This window comes from Tricharina praecox (genome assembly GCF_024521635.1).
Source record: "Tricharina praecox strain CBS 144465 chromosome Unknown BZA05scaffold_31, whole genome shotgun sequence".
Classification (NCBI taxonomy): Eukaryota; Fungi; Ascomycota; class Pezizomycetes; order Pezizales; family Pyronemataceae; genus Tricharina; species Tricharina praecox.
This window is the reverse complement of record NW_026250433.1, coordinates 81,619-103,192: the sequence shown is the minus strand read 5'-3', so window position 1 is coordinate 103,192 and position 21,574 is coordinate 81,619. Positions and strand designations below refer to the sequence as shown.

At 56.5% G+C, this 21,574-nt stretch overlaps 7 protein-coding genes across 7 annotated transcripts; 5 read left to right on the top strand and 2 right to left on the bottom strand.

Annotated features, from left to right (window-relative positions):
- The first annotated feature begins 1,735 nt into the window (after positions 1 to 1,735).
- On the top strand, positions 1,736 to 3,613 carry BZA05DRAFT_175483 (uncharacterized protein). Its single transcript, XM_051479247.1, has 6 exons — positions 1,736 to 2,317; positions 2,406 to 2,641; positions 2,701 to 2,815; positions 2,866 to 3,147; positions 3,209 to 3,475; positions 3,537 to 3,613. Exons 1-6 carry the CDS (start codon positions 1,957 to 1,959, stop codon positions 3,578 to 3,580), a joined length of 1,305 nt encoding a protein of 434 aa, XP_051335750.1. The 5' UTR covers positions 1,736 to 1,956; the 3' UTR covers positions 3,581 to 3,613.
- A 2,013-nt stretch (positions 3,614 to 5,626) lies between these two features.
- On the top strand, positions 5,627 to 6,807 carry BZA05DRAFT_175469 (uncharacterized protein). The gene is made up of 2 exons (XM_051479246.1): positions 5,627 to 5,932; positions 6,009 to 6,807. Exons 1-2 carry the CDS (start codon positions 5,768 to 5,770, stop codon positions 6,522 to 6,524), a joined length of 681 nt encoding a protein of 226 aa, XP_051335749.1. The 5' UTR covers positions 5,627 to 5,767; the 3' UTR covers positions 6,525 to 6,807.
- A 283-nt stretch (positions 6,808 to 7,090) lies between these two features.
- Positions 7,091 to 9,538, top strand: BZA05DRAFT_431729 (uncharacterized protein; the record flags this gene model as incomplete). The annotated part of the gene is made up of 3 exons (XM_051486199.1): positions 7,091 to 7,544; positions 7,632 to 8,536; positions 8,723 to 9,538. 3 exons carry the CDS (start codon positions 7,091 to 7,093, stop codon positions 9,062 to 9,064), a joined length of 1,701 nt encoding a protein of 566 aa, XP_051335748.1. The 3' UTR covers positions 9,065 to 9,538.
- Positions 9,539 to 9,697: 159 nt separating this feature from the next.
- BZA05DRAFT_175396 (uncharacterized protein) lies at positions 9,698 to 11,035 on the top strand. Its single transcript, XM_051479245.1, has one exon. It carries the CDS (start codon positions 9,743 to 9,745, stop codon positions 10,847 to 10,849), a length of 1,107 nt encoding a protein of 368 aa, XP_051335747.1. The 5' UTR covers positions 9,698 to 9,742; the 3' UTR covers positions 10,850 to 11,035.
- A 1,152-nt stretch (positions 11,036 to 12,187) lies between these two features.
- BZA05DRAFT_431727 (FMN-dependent dehydrogenase-domain-containing protein) lies at positions 12,188 to 15,051 on the bottom strand (the record flags this gene model as incomplete). Its single annotated transcript, XM_051486198.1, has 3 exons — positions 14,887 to 15,051; positions 14,117 to 14,149; positions 12,188 to 13,638 (listed from the first exon to the last, which is right to left on the bottom strand). Exons 1-3 carry the CDS (start codon positions 14,888 to 14,890, stop codon positions 12,188 to 12,190), a joined length of 1,488 nt encoding a protein of 495 aa, XP_051335746.1. The 5' UTR covers positions 14,891 to 15,051.
- A 14-nt stretch (positions 15,052 to 15,065) lies between these two features.
- BZA05DRAFT_378846 (putative extracellular dioxygenase) lies at positions 15,066 to 17,005 on the top strand. Its single transcript, XM_051481872.1, has 3 exons — positions 15,066 to 15,888; positions 15,961 to 16,224; positions 16,287 to 17,005. Exons 1-3 carry the CDS (start codon positions 15,528 to 15,530, stop codon positions 16,826 to 16,828), a joined length of 1,167 nt encoding a protein of 388 aa, XP_051335745.1. The 5' UTR covers positions 15,066 to 15,527; the 3' UTR covers positions 16,829 to 17,005.
- A 514-nt stretch (positions 17,006 to 17,519) lies between these two features.
- Positions 17,520 to 18,386, bottom strand: BZA05DRAFT_320033 (uncharacterized protein; the record flags this gene model as incomplete). Its single annotated transcript, XM_051480435.1, has 1 exon — positions 17,520 to 18,386. A coding segment is annotated over one exon (867 nt), but the record flags the coding sequence as incomplete, so codon positions are not given.
- Between the last annotated feature and the right edge of the window lie 3,188 nt (positions 18,387 to 21,574).

Sequence of the window (21,574 nt, the reverse complement as noted above, 5' to 3'; positions counted from 1 at the left end):
ATCTACATAGACACGGTAAATAGTGGGAGGCAGGTCAGGCACTTAGCTAGGATATGAATCACGATGTTGATGTGAGTTCGCTTCGTGCGTGGTCACTTGGGTACTCGGATAACTGTCGCGCCTCGGGAAGCTGGATGGAGATCGGCTTTTGGGGAGAACTGTTTGGCGAGCTAATGCTGGAGGGTAGATATGCGGAAAAAGGTTCGCAAATGCCACGGCGATGGGTCGTGAGGTGAGGCTAGAGTGAGCGGCTGTGATGCGCTCCCGGCAAGAGGAAAATACGCTTCAATGGGTTCTGCAGATATACTTGAGGTTATTAACAGCCATTGAGGTACAGCCAACATGTATATTCCAAGAATACAGAAGTCCTAGGACATGCTAGTACTACCACCACTACATCTTTTACCATCCCCTCGGACTACCTTTACAATTCCTATCAAAACCCACCACCGGCCTTCGGAAATGCCGGTGGGTTGTGGCCATCCCAATCAACCCGCTCTCCCCACCAACCCCAATCGGAAGTGAAAGTCATCACAAGGATTTTAAAAAGCTTTAGAAGGATTTAGAGCCGGATTTTATCATGGGTAGCCAGTGTTCCCAAAAACCCGCACAACAGCCGGGCGGCCGCCGCTTAGGCTTGCCGGTCTGAGCAGCCTTCCGGCGGGCTACATGGTTGGAGCAGTCCAAGCATCTCCAGAATACCTACTGTCACTGCCTACATAGGTAGCAGTCGGGCTAAAGCTGAGGGCTGTTGGGAGCGTGTGCGCTTCACTTCCCACGGTCCACTTACACCTCTCGAAAATTGGAAATCGTCGATAATTAAGCTTAATCGCTCGCCTCCTCAGCTAGGTACGTATATTACTCGGCTCTCCGACTCGAAGACGCCGCAATCGCTAGATCACAGTTACACTTACTAAAGCTTTGTCAGAACAGAAAAGCGGCGTCGACCGGACGGACAGGACAGGGCCACGAAATTGACCGGATTTCGGTGGTGATGGACTCTGCTCTCCTGTAAGAACTGGCCGGACAATATCTACCCACCATACGGTATGCACGCAACGCCATTGCACCGAGAGTAAAATTCTATATATCTCCTTCCAGCAACTCCTAACCACCGGTACCTACTTTCTATGTGTTTATTATAGCAAGATCAACGCCTACAACCTCCTGCAAGCATCTCAACGGCCGGGGAGATATGTACCCCGCAGGCGCAAATCCACTCCATGTACTCTATTCTAAATCCACGGTTATCTTGCAGCCCCCCATTTCCGGCTAGGGTCCAAATTTGCGGGGCGCACCGCCAGGTCCGCAGGCCGTTGAATCGAACGGGTGGAACCGATGCCGTATGCAGTTAATTCCCGTGGGCAAGGATTTTGTGGCGGGGCATTGCGCGACGTCGATTGGGGAAGTTTGGCGGAGTTTCGTTTGAAGGGGTGGGGCGCGGTCGTGGCCCGTGAGGCAGGCGACATGTGTGGAGGGCGCCTAAATAAGATCCGACGATCAGGAAGTATCATTCCGCACCGTCGGAGTTTGGAAGCGCCTGGACTCCCTGAGGGCAGCTATATACCGGCAGTACTAGAGTATACGTACTCCTATATACCAATTTCCATACGGACGAAGGATGTGCATGCTCCATTCCCCGAGCAATCCAGTCGCACATTCAGGATTCCGGCAATCGGAGGAGGAGCTCGAGGCCGGGCCAAGGCAGGTACTCTACGGTGGCGACCGTTTCACACTTGCACACTCGGCTGCTCCCCACCAACGTTTATTGGAGGCCAATACAATCCGGCAATGTCCTACGATGGGGTTCGCCACTCTACTCTCTAACCGTCGCAATCAATGCGGTCTCGTGGACTGGGTATGTAGGTAATACCATGCTCGAGTGAATGCACGACACCTATAAAGCTCTGCAGTCCGGTGCCTGGACTAGGTGTACACAGCGGTATCGATTCGACGATGAAGCTTTCCACACCCCTCTGCACGCTCCTTTTCTTGGCCTCGGCTGCCCTCGCGACCGTTATCCCACGGGACCCGAACGAGCCGGTCTCGTACGACGGCGTTCGGGTGGTGCGTGTGCAGGTCGACGACACGGAGGCGCAGGCCAAGAAGGTCGAGAAGTTGATTGACAGCCTGGGACTGGAGTCGTGGACGCACGGGTTCAAGGTCAAGCAGCAGGTCGATGTTCAGGTCGAGCCAGAGAAGTTCGATGCATTTCAGAAGGGCCTCGGCGGGATCCTGTACACGATGATGCATGAGGACCTCGGCGCAGCGATTAGGAATGAGAGTGAGAGCTCGATGCGGGTGGGGAGTTTCGATGGTATGTTATATCTGTGTCACGTTTCAGGATGCGTGGCTTTCCGGGGAGGGTATATATGTGAATGCAGTGGCTGACTACATAGCAACAGTCGGCACTCAGGCGGACCTGTCCTGGTTCGACAGCTACCACTCCTACGCCGACCACCTCTCGTACTACTCCCAGCTGGTGGCGCAGTACCCCAAGAATGCAAAGCTCGTGACTGCGGGTACATCATACGAAGGACGTCCGATCACTGGCCTTCACATCTTCGGCTCAAGCGGCGGAGGATCGAAGCCGGCGGTAATCTTGCACGGAACTGTGCATGCCCGTGAATGGATCACCACCGTAAGCCAGCTGCTTATACCCAGCAGCATACCAGGACTGACAAGAGTACCGTTCCATAGATGGTGACCGAGTTCATTGCGTACTCCCTGCTGAGCAACTACGACAACTCCACCCAGATCAAGAGCTTTGTCGATAAATACGACTACTACATCTTCCCGGTAGTCAACCCCGATGGTATGTCTCCCGCGCCCCATCACATCCATCACTCGGCACTGACCCCGCAGGCTTCGTTTTCACGCAAACATCGACGCGCCTCTGGCGCAAGAACCGAATGCCCAGCTCTGGCAGCGCCTGCATCGGCACGGACATAAACCGCAACTGGGACTCGCACTGGGCCGTGTCCGGCGGCGCCTCGACCAACCCGTGCGCCGAAAATTACCGCGGAGCTTCCGCGGGCTCCAGCCCCGAATTCAAGGCCCTCGCCGCTTTCCAGAACCGCATGATGGCGCGCCAGGGCGTAAAGTTCTACATGGATATTCACGCCTACAGCCAGCTGTGGATGTCGCGTCCGTCCCCTCCTCCCCGTCCCCCCCTCTCTCCGCCCAGCTACCTAACCCAACTGTGCAGCCTACGGCTACACCTGCGACGTCCTGCCGACGGTGAACACAGAGCTGCAGAGCCTAGCCAAAGGCGCGGTGGGCGCTCTCAAGGCCGTGTACGGAACGACGTACAAATACGGGCCCATCTGCAATACCATCTATCCCGCCACAGGGTCGTCAGTCGATTACTCGTACGATGTTAGTGGCATCAAGTATTCGTACACCGCTGAGATGAGGGATACCGGCAGCTATGGGTTCTTGTTGCCCGCAGATCAGATTTATCCGTCCGGGAATGGTGAGTTGTCGAATGGGCGGGGCAGAGTGAGAGTGGGAGGTGTGATGCTGACGAAAAGTAGAATTCTGGGCTGCGATTAAGTATATGTTGCAGAACATGGTTTAGACGGATGCTAGGGCCTAGGAGTAGAAAGAGACGGTGGATGTTTTTATGACGGTTATGTATATGCGTTACATGGTCTCTGATAGATAGGTACCTAGACGGGGCAAGATGAGCTTTGTAGAAATATCGAATAGAGATACCATCCGAAGAATACCGAACCCATGGTACTCTATGTACTCGTACCGCCACTACAGCTATTCGTGTCGATATCAGACATCGCGGAAGATTGCTCCGATAGGTAGGTACCATCGAGGAGTCCACGCCGATCTTGGCAGGTTCAAACTTGGCACTGGATTGTGGAGTTCCTTGTATGCATTAGGGCAAGATGGATATGTATTTACCTGGAGACAGAGACAGAGACTGAGGCGGAAGAATCGGGGAATGCATGACGCCGTACATAAGCCACGCTTCCTCGTTGGCCCTTGGGTGCTACCACTGTATGTACATACCGATGTATTTTCTACACAGAATGCATAATTAACCAAGTACTCATCCCCGACTCAAAGGGACATACATGTGTATATACATATAGGAACATCCCACCCAACACATCCCATCCCTCGCCCATGCATAATCACCCTCAAATACCTCTTCCTCACTCCTCCCCCCTCCCCCCCACCCACAACTCCCCGCCTTCCCCGCCATTCCCATCCGCCACACCCCCAATTCCATCCCCGCCTTCCCCCACCCCATCCGGCGCCGCCAACTCCTTACCCTCCATCCCGCTTATCCCCTCCTCATCAACCGTCCCCACCAGCACCTCAATCTCCCCCTGTCTCTCCGCGGACATACACCTTCTTGTCAGCGAGCTCCCGCAGGCTTCACAGAACCCGCGCAGCTTCTGGGGCGACGAGGCGAATTCGCGAAAGGTGCTGCTGCTGCTGGTGGGTGATGGGGGGGATAGGGGCGCTGGGGTGTGCGGAAGGATGTGCGGGAGGGTGTGCCAGTGTATGTGAGCAGGTGGGATCGTCAGGAGGTGTGCCATCAGCCCGCCGGTGGTGCGCCGGCATTGCGCGCATGAGCAGGTGCTCCGCTAGAGAGGTGGGGGGATTAGGAGGTGGATGAAGGGGGGGAAAGGGAAGGGGGAGGGGAGGGGACGTACGGGAGGGGGATACACGCTCCCCGGCGGGAAGGTTATGGTGTAGCGGATGGAGCCGCAGAGGCAGCCGCCTGTGAGTGGGGGGTGGACTGAGGAGGGCATTGGTGGGTACGAGGCGATAGAGGTCTGGCCACTGGCCTGCTGGGCTGGCGGGTATTTATATGCCCCACGCGGGTGATGATGGAACTTGGGATAGAAGCGGATATAGGTATACGAGGTCCTGCAGATCATCCGCTGTGACTCACTCGGAGATATTATGGGGCTTCTTCGCAGAAGCCCGGGATGAGTGTTGATGTAGAATGGAAAGCTATTGAGGTTGCGGCTAAATCAAAGTCCTCGTTCAATGGCCCCTTTCAGGTACCCGGTAATGTCGATGTCGATGTCGACATATGGCCTGAAGAGTGTCATCGGTTCGAGATCTATGCATGCGATGTCACTCGATATCTTGAGTTTTTGCGTCGCAGGACAGTCTTCGTTCGATCTCTTCCAAAGGTATGTAGCTAAGACTTGGCCCAAGTATGTACAGTCTCTACCGCTCTCACCCCACATCCCGTAAATCCATCAATCCTGCAGTGCACCCAGCTTCAATCCTGACTCCTGAGGCGAAGGGATTGTAATTTGTGCCGGGGGCCGTGGACGCACCCACAGACCTTTGATTGATCGATTGTCCACATCGCGTATTGCTTCTGGAGTATCACAGTCGCACGCCAACTCTGGTGGCTGTGAGTGTGATTGTGCTGTGCGCGGCTGGCAAGTGCTTGAGATTCTGGTATGTACCGCCTGGATGAACGTCGACCGCGGGGAGGCATGTAGTGGGTTTTACCCCGTCCCCAGTACTAGTAGCCTTACTCCGACCAGGGCGGATGAGCTTGGAGGAGCCGAGATCGCGAGCACGCACAGAGATGACAGCGAAGCTCTGGATTCTGTGCTGAGACTCGATCACACAGTGGGTAACTACTGGGGATAAAATTGTAACCAATAACGGAGTGTTCCCGATACTGTATGGGGACGAATATTCTGGAGTCTAGAAGTGCCATCCGCCGTAGAATTTCTCCCCTCATCCAATATCATACCGTACTCTACACTTCCTCATGTTCTCGCGAATCCCCACCTGCAGCGACAGCGGGGCAAGGATACCACATAGCATAGCACGTGCCAATCCGGCCTGTCAGCCCGTCATGAGACCCGACCACACAGCGAATGCGAAGGAAACAAAGTGCACGCACGCAGTTGACTGCATACCGTATCGTATCGCTGTATGCGCTCCCATTTCTGCGCTGCTGCTGCTGCTGCGGCCGTGACTCGAGTTCTCACTGCTCAGGAGTTGCCTAGATATGTGTTTCTAGAGCGAGGAGTCGAGGGCCGCCAATAATCGGCGTCCGCGTAGCAAACGGATCGTTGAGAGGTGAGGGGCTTGCAGCCCTTTGGTATAGATTTTCTTTGCGTGTTCGCGAACGACAGCCGGCCTGGGGGTTTTTCTTTTGGGAGATCGCGGCGGGCTTGCGGAATCTGTGGAAGCTGTGGAAGATGGCAGTGCAAGAGGCTGGTCTCGAGCCCACAGTCCTGTGGACGTTTTCCGACTGTTGGGCCTCGGTCCGCCGGCCGAGCGTGCCTCTACGGGCCGACTATACTAGTAAGCAGCTCCCCTGGGTACCTTGGTACTCCACAGCGACCGTGCCTTCCGATGCAGAGCGATCGTCATGGGGGATCATCACGTCCTTCTTTCCCTTCTTCTCCAGGGTAATAAGTGCCATACCAACCTACCTACATGGGCCACCAAGTATCTACATGGGGCCTCCTCCCACCTCCGCCCTCCAAACCTGCTCTGCTCTCCGCAGCCCAAGCTGAAGTCTTTCGTCACATTAACCGTCCGCACTTCCGCCCGTCGTTTTTGTTGGAGGATTCTCGAATGCTGTGGCAGTGTCCCCGCACGATGACGCAGCGCGCCGCATGTACGGGAGCATCATCGACAGGGATCGTGGCCGGATCCGCGCCGTGCTGACAAGACTTGGAAACGGAAACACAAACGTCACCAGATGCAGCCAGACAGCCAGGCAGGCAGCACCTGCGAAACCCGTCCGCCTCGTCAAGATGCTCGGTCTGGTGGAGGTACACTGCCCTCGGGATATTGGTCAGTAGGAGGCCGTCCTGCCCCTTATCCACCCCCCGCTCGCCCTCATATCTTGTGTTTCCTCCTTCACATCATCCTACTCCCGGCCCCAGTTATCAGCGTCGACTGCAACATCAACAACACTGCTATCCTCACCATCTCCTCCATCTCCTCCACCGCCACAACTACCACAGCTATATAAATATCTGACCGAACGAAGATCGCTATTACATATCGCACATCTTCACACGAACACTAGACCGCAACACATCCAACACTTTCAACTCCCACAACTCCCGCAAACATGCCGGTAGTTCTCGACGACGAGATGCTCATTCCCCCCTCGATGCGCCGCCCAAAGCACTACATCGAGCGCGAGCGCCTAATCGAAATCTCGAGCAACCAGTCCTCATCCGTAATCGACCTGCCCCCACATCGTGTAGAATACGAGCGGCCACGGTCCCCGCTGGTAATCCACCAAGACCACATCATCCAGCTTCCTCCGCAGGAGGTAGAGCTCATCCGCGAACGGGAATACGTGATAGAGCCGGCGGGCGGTATGCAGCATGGCGGCGTTAGGCGGTATTATCGCCGCAGCGGCGGACACAGCGAGATGGCTTTCGAGCGGGAGAGAGAGCGGAGGGGCAGGGCGAGGAGCGTGGGGTATGACGACTACGACTACGATTCGTATTGCTCGTCGTGTGATGGGGAGGAATATTACCACGAGGATGGATCTGCATATGGATCGAGACGTGGCGGTATGGCCGGGCGTGTGGTGGGTGCCGGATCTCTGGTCGCCGGTCAGCGAAGGAGGGTGCGCCGGTCACCTGGGCCGATGTACCAAGGTCATCCCGAGTCACACGCCGGATCGCACGTCGGATCACATGCGGGCTCGTCACACTCATCACACCCTGTCCGACACATCGTTGAAGGCGGAGCCGTAGCTCTCGGAGCACAACAGCTCTACCGCCGTCATCGTCGCTCGGGATCGGCCTCATCCTCGGACAGTGAAAGCCGTGCCAGCCGGGGAGGACACCACCGTATCCGCCGGGTTGCTGAGGCCGGCGCTGGAACGATAGGTGCCCAGAGATTGTACGAGCACCACCGGGAGCACCAACAAGAACATATGCGACATCCCGGACACCCCGGACACCCAGACGACGACCCCAACCGTCGTGTTCGTCACCTTGCCCAAGCCGGTCTGGGAATCGCCGCTGCGGGGGCTGCAAAGGAACTTTACGACCACCGCAGACGACGGGCCCGCTCTCGTTCGGCGAGCTCATCCGACGGCGAGGGTGGTGCTAGATCACACATGGGCCGCCACGTCGCCGCAGCGGCACTTGGCGCCACGGCCGCAGGACTAACAGCACACAAGTACGCTGAGCGTCGCCGCCGCGGATCCGTCTCTTCCGATTATGACTCGGACGATGGACGTAGCACGCACCGCGGGCGTAAAGTCGCTGCCGGAGTGGGTGCCGCCACGGCCGCCGGCATCGCAGCCAAAGTGATACACGACCGCCGCCGCCGCGGCTCGCGCTCCCGCTCTTCATCGGCCTCCTCCACAACTTCAGCCGGCGGCCACCACCGGGTGCGTAACGCGGCCATGGGCCTCGGCGCAGCAGCGCACAGAGCCCGCTCCCAATCTCGCCCGGGAATCCTCCGTCGCCGCCGCTCCTCATCCACCTCCTCTACTTCCTCCACCGAAAGCAGTTCCCACAAGCTCCGCAACGCAGCTCTTGGCGCCGGCGCAGTTGCCGGCGTTGCAGCTGCAGCTCACCGCGCGAAGCAGCACCGCGAGCGTTCCCAGTCTCGTCCCGGGATCCTCCGTCGCCGCAGCAGAACACAGTCTCCGCCACGACAGCGATCGACGTCTCGTGGCGCGGCGCTCGCAAAAGCCGCCGCAGTGACCGTGGCCGGCGCCCTGGCCGAGCGGCAGCACCAAAAACGCAAGGAGGAGCGGCGCGCACGGTCAGCCGACGGCGCAAACCGCCGGCGCCATCGCCGCGAGCAGGGCGAACATCGCCCCCATCGCGAGCGTAGACACCACGACGATGAGTCGAGTGTGCGCTCTGGCTCCAGCGCGACGGGTACCCGCAGCAGACGCGGCAGTGGCGTCGGCGGCATGTTGCGCCAAGCTATCTCCGGTGGCGGACCCTCGAATGATCGTCGCGAGGGCGGAGGCGATTATAGGAATGTTGTCGCGCAGGAGGTGGCGTATAGAGTTGGCGAGGCCGCGGCGGAGGGGCTCAGGAGGGCGTCGTCCAGGCCTAGGCAGTAGATTTGATGTGGTTTACGATTTTTCTTATACCACCATGGTGGAGGCGATAATGTTGGGTCTCGCTAAATATTGATGTTTACTTTACTTTTCTTTTCTTTTCTTTGTGGATGCGGGGCATTTGAGGATGTTTTTTTCTTCTTTGATTGATTGATATATCCATACTACTCTACTTGGTACGATGATGTTTGTAACGGCTTACGATGGGAATAAATCGTTGTGCTTTTTTGTTACTGAAGAGGATTGGTCGTGGTGGTCGTGGTCGTGATCGTGATCGTGGTCTTGTCTGATCATACTCGTATTCAGTCTATCTTAGACTGTAGCAGTCCGTTCATACACAGTTCGGATCACTTGCTCATTGTGGAAACACTGACTCCCCCACACTCCCCGACTATGTAGGCGTGACCGGGCAGGGAAAGCCACATCGGGCCGCCTGACGAAAGTTGGGTTGGCCAAGTAAGGGTCCTCAAGGTGTTGTTCGAGGAGCAGTTGTTGGACTTTAGCGTGCCCAAGCGGAGACGGAGGTGTGGGGGAAATGCGGTGTGATTTGCTTACCTCGACTCCTCGAGTGCCGTGATAGGAATAGAGCAAAAATGAAGCTCTATAGGTCCATGAGCCGTTGCTACCTATATAATATGAGAAGCTTCTGAATTCCGAACACTGCACCAAAGCACCAACATCATGCCTCGCGTGTCACGGAAAAAACAAGTCCTCCGAGCGCTCGACGCGTCTATCCGCAGAACCCGGATTTTCAACTCAATCTTCAACGACAGCGAAGATACAGCCGACGATTTCGCCGAAGATCTAGCCGCCATCCGTGACAGAATACAGCAGAAGCGGTATTGGGCACCACGGAACAACCTGCAGATCCCGCCGGCGAACGCTGTGCATCGGTGGTTTGATGCGCTCTACGGGAGCGACGACAGTGCGAAATTCCGAATGATGTTTCGTATGATGCCGGAGCAGTTTAGAGGCCTGTGTGGTCTCGTGGAAAATCATGAGGTGTTCAAGAACGGGTTGCAGCATCCACAGCTGCACCCGCGGTACCAGCTGGCGATCTTTCTGTACTACCTGGGCCGCCCCGGAGGTGCAAGTTACGAGGATTCCAGTGCCGCACTGGGTGTGGGAGAGGGCACGATCTCGCTCTATAGCAACCGTGTGCTCGAGGCGCTGCGGTCGTTGACGGCGACGTTCATCAAATGGCCGAATGAAGAGGAACGGAAGGCTACCAGCAGCCGGATCGGCGAGAAATCTCTCGGGATCTTTGAGCATGCTGTCGGCTTCATCGACAGTACCCACATCGTCTTGAAATATCCGCCGCAGCATGGGGCCTATGATTATTTCAACCACACGAAGCACACCAAGTATGCGTTGCATGCGACCGTTATCTGCGACGATACCCGGCGGATCATCTGGCTGCGGACCGGAGACACCGGCGACACCACCAGTGCTGCTGTCCATGACGACGCTGCCGCACGTGTCTTCTCGCACACGGCGATATGCGCCGAGCCAGCGCGGTTTTTCAGACGCGGAATACCTCATCGGCGACGTTGGCCATGTGGCAACGTCGCACATGATACCGCCGTTCCCTCCACCCCGAGCGAACCTTCCAGACGAGACGCAGTTCAACACCAGCTTGAGTTTACAACGGGCCGTGTCGATACAACACACGTTCGCGCAGTTGAAAGCGCGGTTTCCGTTTCTCACCTCCGTCAGCATCCGCGTTCAGGACGACGAAAACAACCGGAAGGTCGCGCTGTGGTTCCTCGTTGCTTGCATAGTACATAACTACCTGCGAGATACGCAGGAGGAGGAGTGGACTCTTGATGAAGATGTAAGGAGAGCGAGCGAGCAAGAGGCGGGGATTCGGGCGGATAGATAGAGAACGGCGAGTGAGGGAACGCGGCGACCCCGACCGCGACCGAGAAGGTACATTCCACCCTGCTGATGCACTGCACAGCGGGAATGATGCGACACGGGAACAGCTATTGGAACGGTTTAAAAGGCTACATCGGTAGATAGCACTACCTACCTGTCGGGAGGGAGTGATCCCTCAGAGTCTAACACACAGCACCTCTCTATCAAAACCCACCGTCCCTCAGCCAACCAGTCAGCAGAATCTCCCGATAGCCTACGCGAACCCACCTTCCAAGTTCCAACTACTTCTGCCCCCCCATCTTCTCTTCTCTTCTATGTATAGTAATTTCCGCATGCGCAATGCGATGCAAATTCCTATTTTTGGCATTCGCATCTCTTCTTTTTTTTCCAGTCTTGTTTCCTTTCTGCTGTCCTCCCGTTCCTCCTCCTTCAAATCTGCTCCTTGTTTCTGGTCGGTTCTCCTCCGGCTTCCAGCATTCCTTCTCGATATCTTCTCCGTCCTTCTGCTTCGTGTACTCATGCTTCTGCTTCGTGTAGGTATTCATGTAAGCATGCTTCTCCTTCGATTGCAATAGGTAGCCTCTGTTGTCCGATCTCCTCTGTAATCGCTGGGCGGGAAAACGGGGGAGTGAACGGGTAGATATTGGCATGATCTAGATACCTAGGTTGCATGCGACCTACATATCTAGATCATGGCAATATGATCGTAATGTTACTATCGGTCCAATGTATACAAGTAGTACTGACAATGCTACGAGTGATAAGATTGTAAAACATAATCGCCTCGCCTCGCGACGAGTGACAATGTTGGCACCAATTTGCTACATACAAAGCTTTTCTACATACGGGATATCACTCTCCTCACTCCATCTATATTCATCTCACTACCTACTTACTTATACCAGCCCAATGTACTGACAAAGCCCAGCGAGTGATGAGATTGTGAAACTGAAATATAATCGCCTCGCGACGAGTGACAATGTTGGTACCAATTTGCTACCAGACTTTTCTACATACATACGGGATATCATTCCCCACTGCATCTACCTCTATAAGCATATCACTGCCTATACGGGTCCAATGCACGAACAATGTCCTGCGAGTGATGAAACGGTGAAATATAATCGCCTTCCAACGAGTGACAATGTTGGTACCAATTTGCTACAAAACTTTTCTACATACAGGATATCATTTTCCTCTCCCTATCTAAGTATCTATAAGCACCCCACGGACACGATCCCCACCCCCTCAAAGCTTCGCCCTCAACCCCCACAGCCCCTCCCCCTCCTCATCCACATCCATCTCCCTAACCAGCAAGCCTGCATTAACATGTCTCCTCCCGACCTCATGGACACTATTAACGCCCAGCAGCCTGAGGGCAGTAGTGACCTCCTCCTCGAGAATCTTTATCACCCTCTCGACGCCCTGTTCCCCATACCCAGCCAGCCCAAAAAGCGCCGGCCTCCCAATCCCCACCGCCCTAGCACCCAGTGCCAGCGCCTTCACCACATCAGTCCCGCGCCTAATCCCGCCATCGATATAAACCTCGAGCAACCCCAGCACCTGGGGCGCATGCCTCCTAATCTCCAATAGCGTCAGCAGCGGCGGCGGGGCGGTATCGGCGGCGCGACCCCCATGATTCGACAGGATAATCCCGCGCACGCCCAGCGCGCGCGCAGCCGGCGCACACGCCAGCAGCGCGTCCTCGTGCGTCTGCACACCCTTGAGGATGATGGGGAGGTGCGTGTGCTTGCGGAGCCACTCGAGGTCGGTCCAGGTGAGCGACGGCTCCGTGCCGGCGAACAGTGCGCGGCCTAGGCCTTCGCCCTGCGAGGGCGTGGGGCCGGCGATTCCGCGCCCGGACGCGGCGGAGGTAGCGGCTGCAACGTTCGCGACCCGCTCGTCGGCTTCGCGCTTCCCCGGCGTCGGCGCGTCGAGCGTGAGCACGATTGCGGTGTAGCCGCTGGTGGGAGCGGAGATCCGTGCGAGCAGCCGCTCGCTGATGGTGCGGTCGGTCTGCACGTAGAGTTGGAACCAGAGTGGCGCGGTGGCGGCGGCGCTGATCTGTTCCGGTCGCAGAGACGCGTTGTTGCTTACGCACTGGATCACCCCGGCGCGGCCTGCGGCCGCGGCGATGCCCGCTTCGCCGGAGGGATGCGCGAGACGCGCGAGGGCGGCGGGCGAGATGAACACCGGGAGGCGCACGGGCGTGCCCAGGAGGGTCGTGGATAGGTCCACGGACAGCACGTCGCGGAAGATCCGCGGGCGCAGGAGCACGGAGCGGAAGACGCGGTTGTTGTGCGCCTTGGTGTATTCGTCGTCCGCGGCGGAGGAGTAGTAGGCCCACGCCTTTGGGGAGAGGACGCTCTTTGCGCTCTTCTCGAAGTCGGCGAGCGAGAGCTGCGTGTGCAGTGGCGGCAGAGGGACTTGTTCCGCCGCTTGCTGCGATGTGGTTGTTGTCGAGGGCGTGGACACCGGAATGGTGGAGGCGTCGACCGGCCCTAAGATCTGGCTGGCGAACAGCGTCTCCTCGAGTGTCCCGGGCGGGTGGATCGGATCGTATTCGGCGGTCGCGTCGCGCCCGGCGTACCGCAGGATGATGTTTGCGCCACCCGGGTGCGAGTCGAGGAACGACGTTACATCGTAAACTTGGTTGTGGATTATCACCCAGCAGGAGGCGCGGGTGTTGTGTTTTGCAACTATCACGATCAGCGCCTGTCAACACTCGACGTGTGTAGAGTGCCCACCTTCATTGTAATCGATTCCGGTCGTCATTTTTGCGGGTGAGGACAGTGGTGAAGCACGAGGGGACTGGAGATGGTTGAGGACATGATGGCAGATTCGATTCGATGTTGACACGGCACTCAGTGGAGAGGCTTGGTCGGCAACTCGCTATCTCGGTGTAAATTGAGGGAACCTCTAAGCAGACCTATGTTCTAACCACGTAGCTGGAAGTCCTTGTCCCTGTTTACATATAGAGCACTCTAAATTGACTCTGGAGTCAAGGTGGGTCTCGCTTAGGAAAGGATTGCCGTCTTCGACTCCGGCAGTCTCGGCGATAACGATAAGCCGAGCGCGACCTACGTTACGGCCAATGGGGTTGACGGCTTTACACACCGTCCTGTCAGCTCGATTTTGTCAGCCTGAAGTAAGACGGCGGGGTGGAGGTCTCCATACCTTCTTCATCACCGCTCACTCGGCTGCTTTTTACTCAGACCTGGTCTGTACTTATGCATAAGTAAGCGGAGACAACCAGCAACCAGTAAACGGCCACGAGCGGCTGTGGATTGTCCGGGGCCTACATACCATGCATACTGATTACGGGAGACAAGCTGAAAGATTTTCGATTCCAGATATGTAGAGTACGTGTGTTTGCACATCTATATTTGCACCTGTTTCCCGAGAATACCTTTACTACTCTACACGCTCCGAGTCTCGTGGCCTCCCCCTGCCCTGTGTGGTATGTGCACTGTTATTGTGACCGCTGGTTTGCAAGGTGCAGCCCAAACAATGTGCACTGCTGGTCGGCCTGTCACTTGTCACTTGTCAAGCAAGTTTGGCCGTTGACGGTTGAAAACGAGGGATGATGATGGACTTGGACGTGTAATTTGTAAACGATCGCGAAACTGACGCGGAGAAATGTATTCGAAACACTGCCAAGTGCTGTCTATTTCCGGCCTGGAATCCTGCATGCCATGCCACACGGAATCTGGATTCATCATTCCATACGACGTATTGTACTCGTACACTACCAACTCACTGTCTGCCTATTGCCTACATACCGTACCGTATCGTCAGATTTCCTGGGTCGAGGTCGGACACCTCCACCAGTACCACCGCCAACCTTCTCTCGACCGCGCCACATACGCACGAAATGTTGGCAGCACAATTGAAGATCCCACCATTCACATCCTCCGTTCGGCTGTGGGGGCTGTAGCCTGTCTCACCCATGCCACTGTCACCGGTGACTGCGCTACTACACAACTAACTACCTACTGGCGGAGTTATTTCGGTCGAGAAACAGCCCTACACAGTAACACAGGCTAGGTACCATGCGGACGAACCCCTCACTGCACTACACTGCAACTCAGGCAGGCAGGCAGGCAGGCAGGCAGGCGGGCGGGCAGTCAATCGGTGTTTTTTCTTCCGCTGCGCATGCGTACAGACTGTACACACATACATGACATTCACAGCCCCACGAACGAGAATGAGAACTTGTCACTTGGCACTGGGCAGCCGCGCAAGCTCCAGCAGCACAGCTGGGGAACGGAATGGCTTGGGAGGTATGTTCCGTTACGCGGCCGAATGACGGGATTTTGGTGGAGGAGGAGGGGTGGAGGGGTGCGAGGGATAGAATGGGATATATATCGGAAGCACTTCTATGTGGTGTCTTTCTTTGTTCTGCCTGCCTACCTACCCACCCACCTCATGCCGGGAGACAGTTCGTTGCTTGACTGACTGATTGGATTTGATTTCACCCGTTCCCGTCCCCGTCCCCGTCCCCGTCCTTGTCCCCGTCCCCGTCCTTGTCCTCATCCCAGTACCGTGCTTCGTTACCACACACCGAGACACCTCGTTACCACACACGATGCATTCCCTCCTTTCGCTCCTGAGCATCCTCTTCGCAGCTTCGCTCCTTTCCCTCGCACTCGGGCACGGGTCCGCGCTCTCCGCCGAGGCGCTACACAAGCGCTCGGAAGCGCACCTGCTCGCGCGGCGCGCATTCGGCAGCTGCCAGTCGTCGCTCGCGAAGCGCTCTTTGGACTCTGGCCAGGAACGCCGCGACGAGTTCGTGCGCAGGTTTCAGGGCCAGAGCCATCCCAAGGAACGACGACAGAATGCGGCTACCCCAACGCAGAAGAATATCGCTACCGGAACTAATACCGCCTCGCCGTTCTCTGGAATTCCGACTTGTGTGCTCACGCCCGAGAGTATGCAGGGGCCTTATTGTATGTTCTTTTCCTTTTCATTCTGCTCCGAGATCTGTGAGAGAGGAGAGCGAGGACTGATGTAAATACCAGACCTCCCCGGCGAGCTCATCCGGCCGGACATGCGCGAGCAGCAGGCGGGCGTCCCGCTGCTCCTCGACGTGCAGGTGTTCGACGCAAACTCGTGCAATGTGCTGCCGAACGTGATGATCGACTTCTGGCACTCGAATGCTACGGGCGTGTACAGCGGGTACTCTGTCGAGAACACTGAGGGCGAGACGTGGTTGCGTGGCCTGGCCGAGACGAACGACGAGGGCGTCGCGCAGATCATGACGATATTTCCGGGGCATTACGATGGTTGGTTTCCGGCTTTTTGGTGGTTGGGGTTGGGGATGGAATAGGTGCTGATAGATAGACAGGCCGCGCTATCCACATCCACATAATGGCGCACATCGGCGGTTCGGTCCGCACGGACGGGAACAAGCGCACATACGTCGGCGGGACGAACCCTATGGTCGGGCAGCTATACTTCGACATGGACCTCGTGAACGAAGTTGAGGCTGTCGCACCCTACACGTCCAACACTGTACGGTTGATCAACAACAACAACGACCGGATATTTCGGACGGCGAGCACAGCGGTGGCGGGTTACGACGGGCTGATGGACGTGCGCAAGCTGGGCTCCAGCGTCAACGACGGGATCATTGCGTGGATCAGCGTCGGCATCGATCGCGGCAGGAACCACAACACGGGGTTTTCGGATACGGGAACGGACACCGGCACTGGCACCGGCACTACTGCGAGTGGCAGGACGACGGTTAGTACTCCGGCGACGGCGACGACGGCCTCCGCAAGATCCGGCGCTGATAGATCGCAGGGCGTGGGAAGTACCGTGTTTGCGGGGAAGATTGTCGCCTGGGGAATGGGCGCCGTGGTGGCTGCTGTTGTGCTGTTCGGATGATCGGCTGAGGGGCTCGGGTTTCAATGGAGTTGGGGAGTTCAATCAATACTTACCTATGGGGGAGGGGTTCTGTTTACTGCTGTTTCTGTTTTACAATTTCTGTTTACTGCAAGTTTTCTGAATACCCAGATCGTCGAGAATGATGCCTTGAAGCACTCTACCTAGAGTCTACAGTAGAATGTGCACCTCCGGTGAAAATGCAGGCTGGCCGTTGACTACCTAGATACCATTATTTGACCACTCGGCAACTCGGCGGCAAACGATCGATGACATCGGTGTAAGCTGAGCATACTATCGTCTCAGCCTCACCGAAAAAAGCCCAGCTGAGGGCTGATGTGCAGGCAGCGTTGTGGACGTGGATATGTAACCACCCCTGCACCCTGCACCCACATCCAGTGTTCACGCCTCATATCATATTATTTTTCTCGCACGACGTGAGCCCCACCATCCACTCCCACAGACCCGCAACTTCAGACTCCCGACTTCAGAGGAAATACGCGAGTGATATTTGATACACATGAGTTTTTTGTGTTTGTATCGTCTATGTAACTCACTCGCCGAAGTAGAGTAGGTATGAAACGGAAAAAAGGCCCCAGTATGTACAGTCACAGCCAAAGCAACGCCAATAAGAACGAACGAACGCCAACCCAACCCAACCCAACCCAACCCAAACCCAGCAGCGGAGCCCACTTTACCTCGGTGTCCTGGCCAAATACTCGAGCACGCCCCCGCCCCAGACAACCGCGCCCACCGTCCCACTCTGATGAATCGAGTCCCTAAGCCACCAAGCCGCCGGCCACGGCGAGACCATTTCCCCCACCGGCCACCAACCCACCTTCCCCGCCCTATTGACCGCCTCCCTCGCAGCCACATTCAACACCGCGACCTTAACAGGACTAAACCTCTGCCTATCCTGCTTTTTCCCGGCCTCGGTGAAATAGCTCCCCTCGGCACTCCACAGGGTATGCATCTGCCGCCAGCGTATCTGCGGCTGCGGCCCCACCAGCGCCCGCAGCCGCGCCAGAAAGTCCACCGTCCCCTCGACGAACGCGTCCACGAACCCGTCGTCGAGCGCTACCGGCGCGTCGCTGCCGGCGTGCGCGCGCTCGTGTAGCCGGTCGAAACGCGCCAGCTCCCATAGGCCCACGTTGGCGATTACTAGGTCCGGCCGCGTGCCCGCGAGGGAGCCGGGGTGGAAGAGTGTGCTGTATGCGCGCGAGAAGACGGTCCAGCGGGGCGCGAAGTTGGCGGGAGAGGTCCAGGTGGCGGTCTTGTCGCGCCACAGATCCAACGAGTCGTAGCCGTAGAAGAAGTAGCTTGCTAGAGTGAGATTTTGCAGGCCCGAGGGGCCGGAGATCTGGCAGGTACGTGGGAGGCCGCCGGCGCCGGTGGGGTGGTCCGGCGCAGAAGAGGCGTAGGTGCTCACTGGGTAGATAGTAAGCTTGCCCTCGAGCAGGTGGCACATGTCGTCGACCAGGAAGCGGTCTACGCTGTCGCCGACGAGCAGGACCGTGCGGTTCTGCAGGGCGGCGATCGGGCCGCCGGTGTTCAGCTTGAGCTGCGCGAACCAGCTCGAGCTCGAGGGCTTGCAGTCCTGTGAGAGTGAGGTGAACGTGCTGAAGATCGGCTTGCTGCGGTTGAGTGTCACGAAGGCCGCGGTGAATGGGTCGCAGGTCGGGTCTGTTGGGTCGAGTAGGGTGTCCGGTGGGGCGAGCACGGAGGCCGGGAGCAGCCCCCCGGCGGAGCTGGGGTGCTTGGGCAACGGCTGCAGCGGCGGTTGGCGGCGCGAGAAGTCGATGTCGAGTTCTCGTGGGATGAGCAGGAGGGTCCGGTGCAGCGTGAAGACGAAGTAGCCGACTATTATCAAGGTGACGACCACGGCTGAGCGGCGGCCGTTGATGTTTTTTGGCGATATCATTTTGTGTGGTACCTATTGTTGATCTGACTCGAACACAACAGATGGCAGGCAGCGGGAGGGGCGGATGGCGGAGTGATAAAGAGGCAAAAGCAAGTTTCAGGAGGAGGCGGAGGAGGCACGGGAAAAGATATTCCTCAAGCTGAAGCAAGCCACCGGGGGTCCAGTGCGAATCGCGCCAAACAGAGCAAGCTTCAGCCACGCTCACCCTCGATCGGAACGGCACCAGCACAGTGCTGGGTGCTGCCACACGAATCCCCACACCCAAGTATAGACATTGGCCGTAGATAACGTAACCATGCTCCATAGCTGTTAGTTACATACAACTTGCAACTACAACTTACCATGCCGGTACCGTCACTCTAAAAACAGGTAGGAGCGCATTGGGATCTGCAAGCGTAGTAGTATGTAACTGCGTAGGTGCCCTGTGAAGTTTGAAAGACGCCAAAGGCAGGCGAGATGGGATGATGCAGATGCGAGACAGGCATCGTCAATGCAGTGACTGGATCGAAGCAGCCGTGGGACGGCTTCCTGGCAGGCATGGACTTGGGTATGTGGTGTGGAATTTCCACTCTGCAGCCCGCGAAACGCACGGTATGTATGTAACGGCGGGCACCCGGCAACACGGCTAGAACAAAGCAAGGAGACGATCCGGCGCTAGGAATGGAGTGGGGATTCAGGAAACGATCACCGTTTCCGGCGAGAGAATGCTCGAATCCTCGAATGCGAGCGGTGGTGAATGACGTTGCGTGCTTTGGAATATTCTGCGGCAATTATCCCCGACTAGCTGTGATCGCTTCCGTGAAGGGTGAATGGGATCCGCGAGAGTCTGGACTGGACTGCACCCACCGGTAGCATAGGGAAACCCGTAGGTATGCCACTAGCCATGAACTCGGATAGCAGCAGAAACGAGGGTCAGTGCAACGAGATTTAGATTCTGCATGTTCATGCGACAATTCGGGGGGCAGGATGGCGTCCGTTAGAGCGCAAAGATGTGTGGCGAGATGAGGAGAACTTTTGTCTCTGGGGATGGGGTGGAGGGATGTGTGTCGGGCTGAAGTCTGCCAACTCACCAGCTGAAGGGGTGCGGAGCGTGGAGGTTAGGGTTGGCTTCCTTCTGCATATGATACCTCCCTGTGTACCCGAGTACCTACCGGATGGCTGACCCACCGCCGCTCCACTACTCGTCTGGACTCCCGACTCCCGACTCCCGAGACAATCGATCGAACAATTACCCACACGACTGGCCACAAGACACCGACCTCTTCTCAGCCCTGGGTTGATACCTCGCGCTGCTGCGCCTGTCGGAGGGGAGGCACCTTCTCGAGTACCTCTGTACTATTATATTTATTGAAAGACAGCCCTATGATGGTCCTCAGAAAAGCTTACTCTCACATCTCCGGATCCAAACCTCGGATGATCTGCCGCGAGGGTCGACTCTACATACTTTAATTCTATGTACGGCTCTAACTGGTACTTGGCGAACCTGGGTTTGACGGTGTCCCTGTTTTAGGTAGAAAGCGAATACATTATTAGGCACAAACCTATTTCCTACCGTTACAAGCTATCGCGCTCCGGTCCGGCGTAAGAAGAACCGCGATAGCCGGCGTGACACAAATACGACACTATCGAATGCCTTAGCCTTTGTTTCAACTTTTCGGTTTACTGGCCGCGTTTCAATCTACAGCACTATGAGTCTGAGACTGCTACTCGGACAGAACCTTACTCTTTTACCCAAGCTTCCAGCCATGAGACGCGGGACACGCAGGGACGAATAATACATACCTAACTCGAAAACATTCCACCAACATTTTCGCGTCCTCGTTCTGCACTTGATTTTGATGCAGCATGCAACGGCCCGGCAGGAGCCGTGGATTTGCAGCATGTAACCCCAAGTTCCAACAACTGCACTGCTCGCGGACCCTCAACACTAACTATTATACTTTTGCATACGCCTGTAGGTGCAAGGTGACTGCCAAGGTCAATGTGCGAGAGCGACGACTCGTCCTCGGGCCTTATACTAGTACTGGAGAATCGGATAAATAGTTACCTGAATCGAGTGATATGTCTGATATCACTCGGTATTCTACAATGTCTAATGTAATATCGAGTCGTTCGTTTCTTTGTCAGTCATGACGGGAGGCACTAGCCTACTACCTCTCTTTTCTCTTTTCTTTCGACTCGTTCATCACAATCCAACATCCAAGATCAGTGGCCAGGTAGAGTTCGTCTCACGGAGATGTCCCTTCGCAACGGTCCACAAATCCACCCCAATCCCACCAAGTCGATACGATCGCTGGATTGGGCATGGGCAGTACATACCAACTCTGCTGGTTTCCTTCTTCTCGAGATTTGGAGAACGTTCCTATCCGTTCTATTTTCGGGCTGGTTGGTCTGTTGGAAGTTGGTCTGTTGGAAGTTGGAAAGAAACATCGTATCCGTCCAGTGCCGGTACCTTGCTGACGCGTCGTCGAGATGACCGCCACAGGTCCAACGGACAGGTAAGATATCATCATATTGACGCTTCTGTCATGTACTTGAATGTTTTTCAACTGCTGTCTCACCTATCACGGGCACTTCGATGGCCGGCTCCCCTCCGTCATGCCGCGCGTTCGAAGAGAAGAGCCCATCTTCGATCTGACCACCCGCCCGCACGACGCCGGGCCGTCGGCTGGGAAATTCTGCACAACTTCTTTCTTCTATTTCTATGTACATCCCCCAGCACGGTTTACCGAGGCTTGTTGACTTTTGTTTCCGAAAGACGGGGAAGGATGCGGACCCTGTCGAGGGTAGAGTGGGGGCTTAGAGACCGTTTATTGCCTACAGTAGCC